This window comes from Stegastes partitus, unplaced genomic scaffold, assembly GCF_000690725.1.
Source record: "Stegastes partitus isolate 25-593 unplaced genomic scaffold, Stegastes_partitus-1.0.2 Scaffold1350, whole genome shotgun sequence".
In the NCBI taxonomy this organism is placed as follows: Eukaryota; Metazoa; Chordata; class Actinopteri; family Pomacentridae; genus Stegastes; species Stegastes partitus.
In genome coordinates this window covers 142,236-160,259 of record NW_007579081.1, presented here as the reverse complement: position 1 = coordinate 160,259, position 18,024 = coordinate 142,236, and the positions used below count along the sequence as shown (strand labels likewise).

Sequence of the window (18,024 nt, the reverse complement as noted above, 5' to 3'; positions counted from 1 at the left end):
CTATTCGGTGTTTCACAAGAAAAAAACGCAATCGGAGGAAATACATGTGACTTTCGATTCGGAGAAGTTTTTGCAGTGTGGCGGGTCCGGTTAGGGGGCCTGCGCTGGCTCTGCAGCAGGGTTCAGGTGGTTCACTGCACATGTGAACGTAACGTCCACATGAATGTGAGGAGACGACGTTTCTCAACAGAACATCGCATTTTAACAACATGATCAGTTTGCTTCACTTCACCTGTCAGTGGTTGGAGCTGATTGGTGACCACAGAGAACCACAGAACCACTTAAATTTTATAACCACACCGAGCAATCGTCCAGTCATAACATCATACAAACCACTAGTTTAAGTGAACATGTAATCATGATTAACCCTTTAACTTTCTGCATGTGAGCTGGCATCAGATGAAACTGATCACTCAGGGGATGATTCCTCTCAGCTTGCTTCGCCTCCCTGGCATCCAGCTTTGGTTTTAGATCCGTTTGTAATCCAGAGAGTGATTATCTTGATTACGAATATCAGGGCAAACCATAAGCTGTGTGCACTTATCCACACACCTCTGCAGAAACCAGAGGATTTATCTGAACTCACTGTGGATGTTTTGTTGTTTCTATTTGTCTGATATTCGTCTGCATGAAGATTTATTATTATTTATATCATTGATCTTATACCTGACAAGTAAAACCTTTAACTAGTCAAAAGTAAGTTTCAAGCTTTTGTTGATCAGGTCTAACAAAACAAAAAAGTTTTTTGCTGTTCTAAAATTATAACAGACAGCAGTGTAGTAACTGATTGTGTGTGTTTTCTATTTATTATTGTTGGATGAAGTGGTCACTGCTAAAAAAAAAATCTGGGATAATAAAGATGTCTTTGATCCCTAAACTTATAGAAATATTGAATGCAATTAAATGACTTCTAAATAAGCTTTTGTAATGATCAGGTCTGCTTTTGCATGTTATTCCTGCGACACAATTGCAATAATTTCTCATTTACACATCGCCAAATGTTTTTTAAATTGATTGTAGCAGCATCTGAATAGAAAAACTGAGTTGCATTACTGCTATTACAGTGTGTTGTCTGTTTAGCCACATTTTCCTCCTGTGTGTTGGACTGGTTTAGTAAATATTAGTTGTCAGGATAAAGAAGAACAAAGCCTATTTCAGGTTCCTTTCCGGTGATGTGAAGGTATCTGAAAGTGATGGTTTCATGTCAGATTTTTTTTTCCATAAAAGTCGACATTAACTTGGAAGGTGTGTGAAACAATTTGGGGAATTTGGTATTTCAGCATAAAACCATCATAGAGACACAGCTTACTTGCCAAAATCATAAAACACCCGCACGCCTCTCGTAAATCATTCAAAGTTTTCTAAGTCGGAAGGCTGAATTCCAAATGAAGTCACGGGTTCCCGTTGTTAAAGTGGGTCTGCCAGGCTTTTCTGATTCGGTCAAATCTGGGTGAAATGTCGCCTCACATCTGCACACACACACACTCACATAAACAAATATGCGCTTCCTTTTGACGGTTTGAAGCACCGTTTGCCCAATAAACAGCACATGTTAGCTCAGTTTTCTGTTTGTTCTCGTTTTTATTTGCACACTCACACAGTTAAACAGCACTGTTTCCTTGAAGCACAACGACCACGTTAGCCTACACGTCCGCTCACTGAGCTCCATAGAACAGGGGCTGTATTCACAAAGCGGCTAAGAATAAGAGCATTGGTCTGGGATTACGGTTCAAGTTCACGCAGTCACGTGGAAATTTCACATTGACTCGAGGTGATAAAATGCTCTCTATCGCTACTCTCGGATACATTAGATTCATTTTATGAATACAGACCAAGACCTACGGAGTGAAAACCGCCATCAGGTCCGAAATGCATGTTTCACACATTTAATTAATGTTTTAACACATAGGCCTACACAAAACCACACACACGCACACACACAGACAAACACACACTCTCTCACTGTGTTGTGAACAATGATACCATCAATACTTGTGGTCCAGGGTCCTTATGGTGATACAAGACTGTTTACATGGATCCATATTGCTGTCAGTAACGACTGGCCTCATCCATCACAGGTTTACTCAGACTTTGGTTTCACATTCAATATGCTTCTTTATGTATGATATAGCTTATGAGTCTATAAAAGCACTTGTCATTGAGAGTCTGGACACATTTTTGACTCTGAGATACACATACAGTATTGTGTATGAGATGATTCAGAAACAGGGAGCTGCAGAGCTACAATGTGGAATGTTTGCAAACTACGTTAAGAGTCATTAGATGTGCTGCCTCTACGAGCACAGTGACAGTGTGTGTGTGGGGGGAGGGGGTCGGATCAGAACCCCGAACGCATGGATATCGCTCCCCCCGTCCTCCTCGCACCGCACCTCATTTTAGCTCTTGATCTTCATGTTCTTTGCAGCGTCTGTTTCCCCTGCCTTCCCTATGTGTTTGACCCCCGTGGGGCTAACCTGAGCTGGTCTGGGTTCACCCAAGATGGCAGCGATCAGGGCCTCGGGCGCAGTCACGCCGCCGCCCGGAGACACGGGGCTGCGAGGGGTGAGCGGGCTGACGGTGGGAGACGGCACAGTGTCGGGGGAGACCAGACGCTCCTTCTTAGAGGCGGAGCAGGGCGAGCGGCTTCTCGTCTGGCTGTCTTTGGAGCGAGGACAGAGGCTGAGTCCCTGCAGGGAGGGGAGGGGGTTGGACGAAAGGGAGGGAACGGCAGGGCTGCGGCTGCGACGGTGGCGGTGGTGGTGTTTGCCGGTTTTGGGGCTCGGGCTGCGGGAGTTGGGAGCCAGCAGGACCAGGGTGCTGTCGTCTTCGGAGCTGACGTCGGAGCTCTCGGAGCGGCACACGGTGGGGCTGTGGACGGGCATCCTGATCTGTTGAGGATGAGGAGGAGATAAGTGCTAAAAAAAAGGAAACTACAGGATAAATAAAAGGAATCAAATCTTAAAAAATACAAGCAAGAGCACTAAAGGAAGGTTGTGTGATAAGTCATTCAAACGTGTGCAATAAATTGTATTTATTTCTGCTGCAATAAGAAACATAACGCTGGTGCAAAGTGTTAGATTTGAGCATTTATTACACTTTTATTTCTGTATTTATTTATTATTTTGTGCTTTTGCCGGTGCTACAATGACAATAAAGGTTTTCTAAATACTATCAGCAGAATGCACCTAAAATAAAAGTGCTCATTGTTCACCTGAATGGTGCTGCTGCCTCTCAGTTATTGTCTGTTTCATTATATTAGTGAATTATTGTTATTGATACAAACATTTTCAAGCAGCATCTTGAAGCTGGAACTAGTCAAGGTGGAGATAATTGAACTGTTTACATGCTGGTGGCAAAAAAGCTTCACATTTTGCAAGCTAGTATATATAAATATATAGATTTTGCATAATCTAATTCTGCAAAGTGACTAGAAACTGGAGTTTATGATCTTTTTCATGTTCGAATCACTATTTTCTCTTCATGTCTTGTTTTTTGTGAGCAACAATCAGATATTTACTCTCTTGGAATAGATCCAGAAACAGTGGTGGACGAAGCATTTACATTAAAAACATTACTGAAGTAGAAGTATTATCACAAAAGGTTCCTACTGCAGAAAAATGTGAATGTTACTCTATCATATGTATTATTAGTTATGCATTGATGTAAAAAACAGGATTTTATTGGATGAACTTGAGCCTGTTTTGACTTATTCTGTATCCAACTGCAACTAATTCTTATTTTCATTATGGAATAACTGACTGATTATTTTCTCCATCAATTTAATGATTGTTTAGTTTGTAAAAATTGGGAAAACAGTGAAAACGATTATCAGAAAAGCTGCCAATTTTCCTCGATTAATTCACAAAACAATTAAGATGTACTTGCATAAACCCTCAGTGACTTTAATTTATAACCAAACAACATATTTTATAAGCTCTTTATATATTTTATGTGCCAAAAACATAATCTGTAAAGCAACTTAAGCTGTCAAATTAACATAAAGAAGTAAAAAGTACAATATTTTCCTCTGAGATGTAGCTGGAGCAGAAATTGAAATGAAAGAAAACACTCAAGTAAAGTAAAAGTACCTCAAATGTGTTCTTAAGTGCAGTGCTTGAGTAAATGTAGTTAGTTACATTCCACCACTGTCCAGAAAATATTCACCTTTTAGGAGCTGGAATCAGATAAATTTAGCTCTTAAAATTCTTTAAAATGAGACTTTTATCGTCTATATACATGTACACAGTATAAATGAACACATCCATTCATGAATATATCATACACAGGAGGAACGTTGCTATTTTTCTGAACTGCGTTACCTGAATTGGTGACGACAATCCGACAATACTGTTCATGTTATTACTGTAGTAACCCAGGATGTATTCACAGTCGTCTCTTGGCAAATCCTCCTCCGAGAACGTCACCTGCAGAGACCAGAACGGTCAAGTTAACTGTGCTGCAGCACAACATGTATTAATGTGAGTTTGCATGTTCTCCCCGTGCAGCGTGGGTTCTCTCCGGGTTCTTCCTCCCACACAGTCCAGAAACATGTTGAGGTTAATTGGTGATTCTAAATTGTCCACAAGTGTGAATGTGAGTGTGCGTGGTTGTCTGTATCTAAGTGTAGCCCTGTGATAGACTGGTGACCTGTCCATGGTGTCCCCTACCGTCGCCCTAAGTCACATGGGATAGACTCCAGCCCCCCATGACCCTAGTGAGGATTAAGCGGTGTATAGATAATGGATGGATGGAGTTTGTGACCCACCTGTGTTGCATGCTCTCCTTTGGCCCACACATACGCCTGGTAATCTTTGTGATGCCTGAATCCAACCTGGACAAAAGGAAATCATGGCTGTAATCCTAAGCGTTGACACTCAGAGGAGCAAAACTGGGAAAATGTACCTGATGAGCTGCTAAACAACTACCTTGTATATTGCGACCCAGTCCCATGAGCTGCGCTGATAAGTTGACGCGACGGTGAATCTGACTGTAGCATCTGAGACTTTGGACCACTCCTTGTTCACCTGCAGCTCCACCAGAGGCATCCCCACCTTAAATGGGAACTAGAGCAGAGACATATATAGAAATAAAACAACATAACTAAGGAAGAAAACTGATGCTAGAGTGTATTTGAGTGTCGAATATCGTCTTACGTGCAGCGAAAACAGAGCAGAAACAGGTTTGTGGTCACTGATGGTGAAGCCCATGTGACTTCGGTACACATGTTGTGTCACTTTAGTCGCGCCCCCCAACCATGAGGTCAGACCCCGCTGCAGCGCTGCATTGTGGGTAGGAACTGGGGAACCGGTGCGACGAAGGCGCCAGAGGATGCGATCTGTCCAGGCAGGTTTCCTCTTCTTAGCACTGACAGAGGTGAAGCAGAAACAGGTTTTGATAGCAGCAGCTGCAGAGGTGAAGAAACAAGTTTGTGATGGAGGCGTCTGAGGCGAACCTGGTGTCGTACGTATGAGTGCCCACATCGAACTTATATGTAGGGGGGAAGTTGAGCGGCCCCTCGATGAAGCCCTCCAGGATGGACTCTGTGTTTTTAGCCATGTTGAGCTGTGGAGTCGTCAAACAAACAGGAAAACAGAAGAGAACAACACGCCTGGATGAGTTTCATTCAGTGTAACAGACGGTGATGTTTGTTCACTCGGTGCTGCAGCTCCCTCTGGTGGTTGGTGACCAGCAGACAAACAGGTGGCGTAAACTCTTCCAGAAACATCCACCTGTCTCTGTGAGTGTGCCAACGTGGTAAAAGCGCTCACCTGATCCCGCTCCCACAGCAGAGGCAGCTTATTGCTGTCTATGGCACATTTCACCACGTGGATGTCATAGTCCTCGATACGGAAATTCAAATCCCCAAACCAAAACACGACACTGGGGAGAGAGCAGACAGGCCTGTCAGTTACTTGAAGTGAACAAAGATAAAGAGGAAAATTATAGTAATTAACTATCTGAGCCCCAAAACTGGCCATAATGGTTTGGAGAGGCGTGCTATCAAACTCACAAACTGTAAAAACAGAAAAAATAGTCAAATTTTCATCTTCTCAGTGGTCTTTGAACTGCTCATTTGTGATGTGCAGATCCATGTTTAAGCTTCAAATCAGGGTATTTTATCAAAAACTATTTTATTCTGCACCTCATTTTAAAAATAGCCAAAAATAAACCATATGCGTTAATCAGATTCTGTAAAAAAATCTGCATTTCTTGTAACCACGAGGCTTTCAGGGTCTCTGCTGTGACCATCATGACAAAAATTCATTAGCTTTCCAGCTGAACTGGGCTGAACTACAGGCTGTGTACACAAAGCAGAGAGGAGAGGAGTATGGAAACAAATTAAAAATGTATGACTCTGATATGTAGAGTCACCAGTTTTTCCAGTACACGTGGGGGTATTTGGAAAAAATCTTGTAGATTTTAAGATTTTTTCAATTTTCTCAAAATATATATTCAAAGAAATTCCTCTTTTGCTTTTTATCTTTTATGATTTCTGGTATTTTAACTTTTTTATTCTGCACTAAAGATATTTTGGAGTTCTTCTCACTGCTTTTTCCATGGAGGTGCATATTTCAATAAAAGAAAAAAGAGCCCACAGTGTGTAAAAATGTGACAGGAGCAAGAAAACTGCTGGAGGGTTAATTATTATAGTTGACTATTATAGTTTTATTTTTTGTTTGTCGTATAATGTTTTCTACACTATCATGACAAAGATCCAAGTTTAAGTCTGTTACTTGAAACTCAAGAAACATTAAATATCAAATAGTAATGCTTCTGAGCATTTAACATGACCTCCAAGTATTTATTCATTATTTTAAGATGATGAATTAATGTGTCTACGTGTGACATTTATTCATTATTATGGCTGAATGACTGACTTAATTACTCTTTTTTTTAATGGCTGTGCAAACCTCATTTGGTTCAATTAGACTAACATGTAAAAACACTGCCACCCACTCGTGGTCCAGCACGCCGGTCGCTGTCCCTCCCTCAAACTGCTGCTGCTGAAGGATGCTTTCAAAGTCCTCCATCCGCTGCTCCAGGTTCCTCATGTGAGCCGGCAGGTGACAGTTGAGGAAGCACACCGGGTGTCCGAACATCGTCATCCTGGCGCTGACGCCCCCTTTGTTCCCCTGAGAGTGACAGGAAAGGGCAAAGACAGGATGCCGTGACAAACCTGACGGCACAGACTCTTTATAATAACATTTACAACAAACAAAACACATGCACGTAGCGAGCAGGTCTGCGCTCGGGGACGAGGTTGTGGTGTTGTTTCTTTTCTTTTCTTTTTTTTTTTTTTGACACTGAGTCACAGAACCAGAAAGCCAGACAGCCCTGCTGCTGCACTGACCTCAAAGAGAAGGAGACTGCACCAGCAGCAGCCAGGGGTGATGCTGACATCAACACGCACGGGAAGGTCACACACTGACACACGCGCCCACGCATGCACGCACCGCCACACGCTACCTTTGACCGCCACATCCCATTAAAACCTCACCGACACGCTACCCGCCGCAAATTTCGCCACATCATAAATCGGCCGGTTTCAGAGCGGCACTCTGTGATGCGTAGCACGTACCCAGTATCCCCCCAGTCCTGTGCGAGTGCTCTCCGTCTGCACACCTCTGAGGAATGGAAGATGGCAGAATTTAGAGAAAACCAGCAGCAGCACGCCCTGCATTCTCTGGGACGCCACCTAAACGGACGAAAACATAATGTGACATCTACCGAGGGCACGTTTAGGAATGAAGGACGATAGGTTTTAACTCCTTACTGACCAGAACGTAGCCGAAAGGACTGAGCGTGTCCATGCAGAGCTCGCTCCACTGGTCTGAAAAAAGAGCATCCTTCAGCCTCTTGTTTATCATGGAGTTGACTTCTTGGAGTCTGGATGAAAGTAGAGAAATGTCATTAACAAATAGAAATTTAAAAAAAAACAAAAGGACAGTGATGGGTAGCAGGAGGTAACAAATCAAAAACCAACACAGATGACTGAGTGGGCACTCACGGCTGTCTCTCTGGCACTGCTGAGTCGCGCAGAAATACTTGCTTACCCGATGATAAACATGTCAATGTTCCCATCTGAAACATTTGGTCCAAACAGAGAAGTGATGTCATCTGGCGGGACAGCTGATCCCACGTTCCATGTGACGATGTGGACCCTTTTCAGAGGATGGAAGCAGAGGAGATGCTGCATTAGATTTAAGTACCATATAGTGAAGGGTGAAAGAGGACATAATCCATGCTGTAATCCTCGGGGGACGCGGCTTTCATCAGGGTTTCTGTATATAGAAAAAAAGATAAGCACAATTAAGCACCTCTGTGTACCTCCATGATGACTAAGTATGGAGCGTGCGTGTGCGCGTGGGTGAGCTGGAGGGAGAAAGAAAGTGATGGAGCTCTGAAACTGAATTAGCAGACACACGGTTTTATTACAGAGGCAAGATTTTGGATTGTTGGCTTCAGTATTTATGAATTTACCGATTTTCTCAAGTGTTCAGTTCATTGTTTTGTCTGTAAAATGTTAATAAACTGTGAAAAATGCCTATTAAGTGAAGGAGATGTCAGATAGGATGAAGACAAGCAGCACAAACTGGTATCTGGAAGGCTGGAACAAGGAAATATTTGGCATTTGTGCATGAAAAATGATTCAAAAATCAAAATAGTTGTCACATTACTTTCTTTCATTGGATGAATCAGCTCATATCAGAGCTACTCTCTTTACTTTTTGCTGGTTGGTATGTAGATTTGTGCCACAAAGAGAACTGTTTGGTACATTTACAGGATCAAATGATGAATCTAAACAACCTCGCTGCTATTTGTGCATGTTTCAGCCGTCATGGTTTCCATTTTCCAACCTATATTTATTTAGGATTTTATATTTCCTGCTCTACTGCAGCCATTTGCTTCAATTGATTTAAATAGCAAACAAGACAAAAATCAGTTTAAAGTTATCTAAAATTAAAATTAAAACAGAATCCACTGAACATTCAACTGTATGATTAAGTTAAAATTTTATTTTTAAGCTCTATTACTGCTGATTACTGACTGTTCTGCCATTAAATGTGTGCCTGTTTTAGTGTAATAAATGGCTAAATTCACATTTTTCTTTCCAGAAACCTTATTGCCATGCTGTTGTTTGTCGTCAGGATTTCATTTCCAGTGAACACAGCTCATGGTTCTGTGATCAGGTGACCATACCATAACCCCGACTGCAAAAATCTATACAGAAATATAGAAGCAAACAGCACCAGTGTTGTTATTTGACATTTTCCATATAAATTGATTATCGCATCATACCAAAACAAACCATCGGTTGCCTGAAAGTAAAGGAATCGATGCGCATCAATACATGCTTTCAGTGTAAAGTATGAACATTTGATCTGTGGTGATATAAAAAATAAAAATGCATCTTTGCAGGAACAGCAGGACAGACAGGAGATGATGCCATCTGAACGTCTTCCCACATGTTTTATTCTTCGTATAAACACACGTCCACCAAGTTAAACTGAGTTTTTACTAGCAGCCGTTGTTTATGAGCGCGGGGACCCAACAAAAGTGCCTCTGGGAAATCTGCCAACAAAATGTGCCTGTGTCACTCTGTCAGGTTCATGAAGCTCTTAGTGCTGCTGTGATTCATGTGACATGGTTGGACTCACATCAGCTTCCTTACAGCGGCTGACTGCAGGACACTTCTGCAGCTGTATTTAGACACATGGAGGGCCGGCGTTCATCAGAGCAGATCTAAACACCCTGTGGAAGTGACACAGGCGACGTACTACAGAAATGTTTTATGAAGGTGTTCTTGTTTGTCTCACCTGAAGTCATTGTTCTCTCCCTCTGACTTGTCGGACTGAGCCAGGCTCTGGGTCGAGCTCCCGGGCGAGGGCGTCCTCTGCGGCTGAGGGCTGAGGCTGGACTTGGGGCTGAGGCTGGAGGGCAGGTTGGTGCTGGGCTGAGGCAGGCTGGGAGAAGGGCTCAGGTAGGTCTGAGGGCTGTGGGGGCTCTGAGGACTGTGAGCAGGTAACGTGGACTCTGTGGGAGAGTGTGGCAGGGCGTTGGCACTCTGAGGTCCTGGGATGTTAACAGGGATCAGATCTATTTCCTTCCAGAGCGAGTGGTCCAGAGCGATTCTGGTCGGCTTTGGAGACGGTTTAGTTCCGAGAGCAGTCGGTCTCGGGCGGCTGATGCTCGCCAGCGTCGCTGAAGTGGACCCAGACTTCGCCTCTCCTGACCGCATCTGGTCTTTTGCAGGTGCACGTACGGCCGGCGTGGGGCTCAGTCCGGACGGCTTCTTGAGCACCTCTGGAGGGCTGATGAGAGGCGGTTCCTGGATTGTGAGCTGTGGAGGTAAACCTGGACCGGGTCCCATTAACGCACAGGGTCCAGGCTGCACCTGAGGACCACAAGGGTCCGGGCTGACATGCTTCTGGCGATCCATCAACCTGCAACAATATGGAGACAACTAACGTACTTCTTCTTAATATTTAACATGATAAAAGCTCTTACAGAGGACATAAAAATGCCAAAAGGGCTCAACATCAATCACCGAGAGCTCAGCACAGGTGAAAGAGCCAAAGATGTGCCGGCACTGAGTGGAAGATGAGAGAATGCATCACATTATATTGAGTATCTGTCCACATCGCGCTCCCCGGGCGTCACTGATGATTTTATCACGAGGAACTAACTTTGGACCAGCGTCCCGGATTACATCCTCGCTGCCTAGCAACACTAATTAGCCCCTGACCCTTTTTACGAAGCAGAAGAAAGAATTGTTTGGATGCTGTGACACTGTAAAGAGCTCGCTGTTTGATCTCTCGCTTATGAGCTCGGACGGACGCATGAGGTGGGACTGACAGATGATGGAGCACATCAGACAATGTCAACAGATACTGTAGGTCACAAGGAAGAGGAAGCCTGACATGATAGGAGGACAGGGGCCTCCCTCCATTTTGTTTATGTGCCCTCCCACACAGAAATGATACACCTTTTTTTAAATTATTCATGACATGCAAATGAGGATCTCTTTCTAACAGAGATATCCAGGTGACCAGAAGCATCAAAAACAGAGCAGTGCTTCGTGCTGAAAGTAAAAAAATAAAACTTTCAGAGCCTAAAACACAGAACAAGTGGGCCTTTTTCTTTTTTTTTTTCTACATTTCAGTCTATGAGCCAGCAAGTCTGAATGACAGCTCCATTATGTGCAGAGGTAAGAAGCTGGAAAACAACACAAAGCACAATTATTACAAGAACAATCAGGAGAAAAACAGCGGCTGTGGCTGCTGGCTCTCCAAACACGTCTTACCTTTTATGCGTCTTTGTTTTTTTAATTCCAAGGTGAACCGCAAAGGTGATCTCACAAATTCTCAGAGAGGAAACGCATCAGTCTCCTTGTGTTTTTTTTTCTTCCTTTTTTAAAATAATACTACCAATCAACCCGCGCTCACTGTCACATAAAAGGATCGATTTATGGTCCAGCCGGGCTGCAGGACGGATGCGACCCCGTCGGTAGCGCGGACTCGTCTCGTCACGGTGCAGGAGACCGAGCCGCCGGGCTGTCAGGACAGAAGGCGGTCACGCTTGATGCGCCCGGACTCTTGCATGTTGATGCTACGATACAACAGCTGATTGCACCTCATCCTACTTAGTATCGCTGTCCGTGCGACGCGCAGTTGGCCGGAGCAGCTGTGCACTTTTCGGTCAGCATCCCGCCTGCACCTCCTCCTCCTGCACACCGGCCGCGCACCGACCCAACACCTCCCTCTCTCTCTCTCTCTCCCTCCCTCTATCCTCTATCTATCTCTCTCCGGGTAAAACATGAACACTTGGGGGCGGGCAGAGCAGCAAGCAGAGGCAAAACACACACACACACACACACACACACACACACACACACTCACAAAATCAGCTGCCAAAGTGCAGCCAGCCAGAAATAATTGAGCATCTGTCCTATCAGTGACGCATAAATCTGGCACTGGTGCGTCACTGCCTGGGGAATTGATCAGCATGTCAATAATTAAATTTGGCAGAGCTACCTATCTGCACCCCTCATGGCAGCTGCACGGGGCGCTACCAGCTCACAGCCAAAATAGCCTCCTCACCACCGAGCCATCAATGAAATAACTCAACAATTAACGCGCGGCTGTGTTTACGCTCCATCGATGCTCCAAAAAAAAAAAAAAAAAAGAGATAATTTTAGCCTTTTTTTTTTTGTGGCTCTGTGTTCGTTTGTGATGTTGCATCATTGAGATAGATTTACTGATTTTGTCCTCATCCAAAATACGTATGAAAAGTTGCCCCATTTTATTGCTATTAAATAGTGAATCTTGGTCAAAATAATTTGTCTTTTATTTTGGAGAATATTTACAACAAAGATTCTTTCATGCCAAAGTGAAACCAGTAATGTCATTTAATTAAAAATATAAAACCAGGCTGCAGTTTTGTGAGGCTTGTGGTGGCCTCTCTCACTTGTCTCTTTTTATTTTTTTAATTGACCTTTATTCTACCAGGTAAAAATCTTTCAGAAGCAGTTCTCATTTACAAACATGACCTGTCCAAGAGGTGCCTAATCAGTCAGTTTTTGGGGACGGCCTGCTCTGATCAGATTCACCCACATTCCTTCCATTTCTTAGGATGTAACTGTACTCCAAGGGATATTCAGTGACTTGGAAATTTTCTTGCATCCATCCTCTGATTTATGCTTTTCAATAAGCTTTGTACAGAGCTGCTCAGAGTGTTGTTTTGTCTTCATGGTGCTGCTCTAACCAGGAGTACTGACTCACCAGTGACTGGACCTTCCAGATAAAAGCGTCTTTATACTGCAATCATGTGAGTCACGGCACTCTGATGATCTCCATTTCACTAATTGTGTCACTTGTAGCACCAAGCGGCTGCACCTGAATTAGATGAGTCACTTTAAAGTAGCAATCACTTATTTTATGTTTTATATTATTTGACATCACTATGCAAAAATTAAAAGGTTTTCACTTTGACACAAAAGAGTCATTTGTTGTAACGTCTTGTCAAAAAAGCCTCGATTCAATGTTAACAAATAAAAAGGGAAAAGGAGGGAGGATGCTTTTAATAGGCACTGTTTGGGGTCAGGACAGTTAAAAATCTAATTATGATTAAATGTTTGGCCCCAAAGGCACAAGTTGCATCTTCAAGATTACTGGTTTTGCTATTTATTGACGGGCACAGTCATGATCAAACCTACAAACATACAATTCTTTCTGTGATTACTATCATCCATCCATCCATTATCTATACACCGCTTAATCCTCACTAGAGTCACTGGAGTCTATCCCAGCTGACTCAGGGTCAAGACAGGAGACACCTGGACAGGTCACCAGTCTATCACAGGGCTACACTTAGAGACAGACAACCAAGCACACTCACATTCACACCTACGGACAATTTAGAATCAGTAATTAACCTCAACATGTTTCTGGACTGTTGGAGGAAGCCGGAGAACCTGGAGAGAACCCACGCTGCACGGGGAGAACATGGAGACTCCATGCAGAAAGATCCCGGGTGTCCATTACTGTTATTATTATTATAAATAGCTTTAGTTCTGCTCCGTTGTAGCGCACACAGTTGATTCTCTAGAGTGTGACTGTGTGTGTAAATGCACATTTGAAAAGCTTGTGCAACTACATCGAGTATTCCAGCAAATAAAGTTGGGGGCCTCAGAAGACATCAGAGACACTAGATGCTATGATTTACACTCCACCTTTCCTGTCAGTAAACGCCTCATGTTTTTTAAGCCCCATGTCCGTAACGCACACTTGTTCTGACAAAGCATGTTGGTTCATTTTGTAAGATTCTGGGATTCCAAAACAATCTACGCAGAATTTGGCACCAAATTCATTCAGGGGAAATACTCCAGCCTCCAGTAAACTGAACTTAATGTGCATACGGTGCCTCTTCAACTGTAAATATCCTGCTTTCACACAACACGAATCTGTTCACAATAAAATGTAAAATACACCACCAGGAGTTGGCGACTTTGGCATCTGGAAAATAAAGTGTTTTGATTTCTACAGCAGCGCGTTCATTTATCAGTTACACAGAACAACAGCGTGTATGATAAAAAGGATATTTATTGAATGGATCTGTAATACTCACACTCCCAGGCCTTCGACAGCGTCATCATAAAAGTCAGATTCTCTATGGCTCTGACTGGGATTAATACAGATGTGTAATCTCAGTGGAATGTACTGATGTGCAGCACCAGCTGTCCACCGAGACCACATAGACACCCGTAAGTCCCTGCTAACACACAAGCCGATACAAATGCTGCACATTAGGCACCGTGGATTTACATTCAAATGACGCAGATGCATCAAATAGATCAAAGGCAGGACGTTGAAAAAGCTGCACGACATTCCCTCTCTCTCTCTTTTTTTTCTTTTTTACATCAGCTGTAGTAATGTAATGGTAAAAAAGGGAAATCACAGCCAATCACGAATGAGTCTATGGCCGCTTTTTGGTCTTGACCAGGCCCTTCTCCACCAGGCAGCGGTAGAACTCCTGGATGTAGGTGTACACGCACTTCCAGTCGGGTTCTCTCATCCGGACCAAGTCGTCAGGGTCCAGCAGAGGGGGGCAGCCCGCCAGCCTCCTGCAGACGTCAGTGAATAATAGTTTGAGCAAACAATGACAAAGGAAGCGCGCTCTCGTAAGTGTAAAGTCACATTGTTTTCCATCTAAGATTTACTGCTGGAGTTTATGCCAAACAAGACTCATCTGCCTCTTCATATAAGGAAAGCGAGCTCACTCTGCAGTGCTGAAGGCCAGCTGGAAGTTTTCCTTGTGCTGGTTGGGGTTGAGGATGGAGTACTCAAACGAGTCGGGGAAGAACCGGTGCACCAGGGCGCAGAAGGCGATGCCGTCTTTCCAGCTGGAGGAGAAGTTCTGGATGTCCACCCCCTGGTTCACACCAGAAGAAGTCGTGGAATCAGATTGGACACGAGGGAGCGAGCTATGTATAGCTCCACTGGACCATAACTCACAGACAAGGGGGAGTATTTACCTCATAAGGCTCTGTTTTGGCCCTGCACCAGTCCAGAAGCATCTGTTTGACATTTTTAGCGTTGGGTGCTGCAGCAGGAGGACATTGCTGGGCTGAAGCGGGACCGGCCTTGCTGAGGAGAGGAAGCAAAGACATGCAGTGACTGTACAGAAAGTCTGGGTTACCTCATCGTATAACTTGGCCGACGCTGTTTCTAGAAAAGTTTTTTTTTTCTTTTAGTGACTGTGGCTGCAACTTTTTAAAACGCTGAGCTGCATACCAGCATAATGTTAATAAATACATCATTAAGTTCCAAAAAAAAAGAAGCTAATGATGCAGGAACGTCTGGGATTGCATGTTTGTCGTACCCAAACATGGAAAACTGACCACACTAGGTTTGAAATCAACTCACCCGCCTGCCGTCCTGTTGAAGGGACCGGATGCTGAGGACTGGCCGGGTGCTTCTGAGAAGATGGAGGGAATGAAATGAAAGTACAATATTGAAACCGAAAGCAGAATGTGGTCTCGGAGTAAATCAGACTCACTGTTTGTTGTTGGCTGCTGGTTCATGGACGCTCTGCCGACGCTAACACCTCCGCCTGTTGTCCCCCCTTTGCTCAGACCCTGCTGTCTCAAGTCCTGCTGCCTCGACCCTCGATCCTGCTCCCGTTTATCTGACGACAGATGGTGGAGAAATTCAGAGACATAGCAATGCGTCGATGGCCATGTCATTACCGCAAGTTTTTCCTGGGATTTCACCTCTCTTTTTTTTCAGCAGGTCCCTTAACGCAGCACGAATCATCCGCCTCTCTTCAAAATCTGTCGCGTTGTCCAGCTGAGAAAACAATAAAGGTCACAGGTAAATAAAGGTCACAGACAGATTAAAAGCAAAACTTTTAGAACAGAGGATTGATGTTGGTGATGGAGGACATTTATATCGTTTTATGTAACAACCCTCTGATCAGAAACAGGATTATTTTTGGTCAAGTTTTTTTAAATTGTTGGACAAATTCATGAAACAGATGTTAGATAAGTGAATGTTTTACAGGTTTTCTATTATTAAACAGCTTTAAAATAAAGGAAAAGATGCTACAGGTCAAATACTTAGTCAGAAAATTTATCAAATTGGTACAGAAGAGAGATAAAAATGTGGCTGTTGGGGAAATGCGATGTTTATCCAAATTGGAATGTGGTACGACGCACAGTTTGGATATGTTTGTGCTGAAAAGGTTGCAATCAGTGTTGGGTTTGTATAAATTCAGGCAGGAACAGGTAATACTGGACGAATACATGTTGTGGGTTGACAACCTTTTGCTCTGGCTAAACTTTTTCACATTTTGTTCCAGCACAGCGTTTCAAAAACCTTTTAATCCAGAAAAAGAAATAATTTTTTTACAAATCAGATATTTTGCAGGACAGGAAAATGGAAAACAGAGTCTTTGCAAAGTGGCAAAAACATTAATCCCTGACCTGCTGTCTGCAGAATGTGTGACGAGGAGACTTTGGTCAGATTTAAAAGAGACATAAAGTCCAAGCGGCTCACCATCTTATTGAGAACTTCTTCATCCTCAACAGCAGCCAGCTCCTCGCAGCTCAACGATGCTGCTCCATCAGGCTTTGACTCCATGTCGAGTGAATCCTGACAGAAACTTTGTGAGAATATTTTAAAGGATAAGAACTGAAACACACAAGAAAACTGAGGCAGATTTTTTGAAACAACTTGTGCATCGTTCACACAGAGGCAACAATGAATTATTGGTGACAGACAGCGCTCACTGTTTACCCCAAAAACAATTCACAAATGCCACAAACGGAGCGTAAAAAACACATCTGCTCTGCTCGCAGCCTGCTCAGTAATTCAAACATAAACAGTTGTGTGAATCTTAAGAGACACAAACTGAGCAGCCGTGCAGAGAAATGTTTGTCCTGCCCAAGTGCCCCTCGGTGTATCTCGGCAACTGCAGCGCAGACGGAACAAAAAAACACGTACAAATATAGTAATGTAGCGCAACGGGACCATTGCTAAAAGAATCTGATAACAGCGTGAAACTATGTGCTGAGAAACGGGGAAAATATCTCGTGTCCGATGACGTACGGAGGGAAGAACAAAGTAACACACGTGTGAGAACTTTAGACGAGGGGTTTGGTGGCGGCTGAGGTGTTGCTGGACTCACCTGTTTTCAGGATGCAGGGTGCTCTCTGGGTTCTCCTCTCTTCTCGAACCTCCTTCAGATGTGGAGCTGGTGAGCGCTCAGCCCTGGCATCACACCTCACACTGCTGCACTTCGCAAGGACACATGTTTGGAGAGAGTTTACACGAACCACCCAAATAGGGATGAAGGAGGAGGAGGAGGAGGAGGAGGAGGGAGAATCACGTCAGGTCTCGGTTTCATCCATCTCTGTCACCTTCAGCCGCCTCTCCTCCTCTTCGTCGCTGGATCCTGGATGATGTCATGTGAAGATTCATGGTGCGAATCCTCACTTAAACGTTTGTGATCGCACGTCTCCCTTGGTTACGCTTTGTTTACCCAGTGCAAGGGACAAATGATTTGGGTGGGGAACAAAGGGTTAACAGTGGCAAAAAAGTGAGGAGCACTGCCTTATTGAGGCAAAAGATCTGACCGGCGAACTGTGTTTACAGAAGTAGAAGAATCTCTGTAAGGCAGAGACTCAACACACACACACTCCACACACTCTACACACTCAGATATAAACACACTCTGGAAACAAGCACAAATACCTTTAACTCCAGTAGGAACTATTTAGCATTTTGAAGTGAAGGCACTTTTACAGATTGATCTAGAGAATTAGAAAGCAGACAAATTGCTCCATCCAGTGGAGAACATGTGTCACTGCTTTAAAATAACTCCACAAAGCATTTGAGGACATGCTGTGGGTGCAGTGAAGCACATAAGTACCATTAGTCAGTTAAAAAAAAAAAAAAGAAGCATTTTAAGAGACCGGGAAGGGCTTTAAAGAGCTTTTCACAGTTTTACACTTTAATTCACAGA

The 18,024-nt window shown here is 43.7% G+C and overlaps 2 protein-coding genes across 5 annotated transcripts; both read right to left on the bottom strand.

Annotated features, from left to right (window-relative positions):
- Positions 1 to 2,396: 2,396 nt before the first annotated feature.
- On the bottom strand, positions 2,397 to 10,441 carry inpp5ja (inositol polyphosphate-5-phosphatase Ja). The gene is made up of 12 exons (XM_008298793.1): positions 9,819 to 10,441; positions 8,055 to 8,162; positions 7,779 to 7,887; positions 7,580 to 7,696; positions 6,958 to 7,133; positions 5,769 to 5,880; positions 5,453 to 5,562; positions 5,154 to 5,364; positions 4,926 to 5,063; positions 4,766 to 4,831; positions 4,320 to 4,424; positions 2,397 to 2,888 (listed from the first exon to the last, which is right to left on the bottom strand). Exons 1-12 carry the CDS (start codon positions 10,439 to 10,441, stop codon positions 2,397 to 2,399), a joined length of 2,367 nt encoding a protein of 788 aa, XP_008297015.1.
- A 3,643-nt stretch (positions 10,442 to 14,084) lies between these two features.
- On the bottom strand, positions 14,085 to 17,691 carry smtna (smoothelin a). Of its 4 annotated transcripts, XM_008298790.1 has the most exons (8): positions 17,188 to 17,691; positions 16,557 to 16,662; positions 15,773 to 15,848; positions 15,559 to 15,687; positions 15,426 to 15,477; positions 15,035 to 15,146; positions 14,780 to 14,931; positions 14,085 to 14,623 (listed from the first exon to the last, which is right to left on the bottom strand). In XM_008298790.1, exons 2-8 carry the CDS (start codon positions 16,638 to 16,640, stop codon positions 14,476 to 14,478), a joined length of 753 nt encoding a protein of 250 aa, XP_008297012.1. In that variant the 5' UTR covers positions 16,641 to 16,662; positions 17,188 to 17,691; the 3' UTR covers positions 14,085 to 14,475. The 4 variants fall into 4 exon arrangements, with proteins under 4 accessions (XP_008297012.1, XP_008297010.1, XP_008297011.1 ...); XM_008298788.1 differs by having other exon boundaries at positions 15,426 to 15,687; XM_008298789.1 differs by having other exon boundaries at positions 15,426 to 15,687; positions 16,557 to 16,652.
- Positions 17,692 to 18,024: the final 333 nt, after the last annotated feature.

What these genes read in the sequence shown, in the direction of transcription:
- inpp5ja (XM_008298793.1), bottom strand. Translation starts at nt 10,441, where the DNA reads ATGGATCGCCAGAAGCATGTCAGCCCGGACCCTTGTGGTCCTCAGGTG. An exon ending in CAGGACTGGGGGGATACTGG is followed by an intron (nt 7,134 to 7,579) that starts GTACGTGCTACG and finishes TGTCACTCTCAG; the next exon opens with GGGAACAAAGGGGGCGTCAG. An exon ending in GATTGTCGTCACCAATTCAG is followed by an intron (nt 2,889 to 4,319) that starts GTAACGCAGTTC and finishes CATCCTCAACAG; the next exon opens with ATCAGGATGCCCGTCCACAG.
- smtna (XM_008298788.1), bottom strand. Translation starts at nt 16,640, where the DNA reads ATGGAGTCAAAGCCTGATGGAGCAGCATCGTTGAGCTGCGAGGAGCTG. An exon ending in AAGAAGTTCTCAATAAGATG is followed by an intron (nt 15,849 to 16,556) that starts GTGAGCCGCTTG and finishes TTGTTTTCTCAG; the next exon opens with CTGGACAACGCGACAGATTT. An exon ending in CCAAAACAGAGCCTTATGAG is followed by an intron (nt 14,932 to 15,034) that starts GTAAATACTCCC and finishes GGTGTGAACCAG; the next exon opens with GGGGTGGACATCCAGAACTT.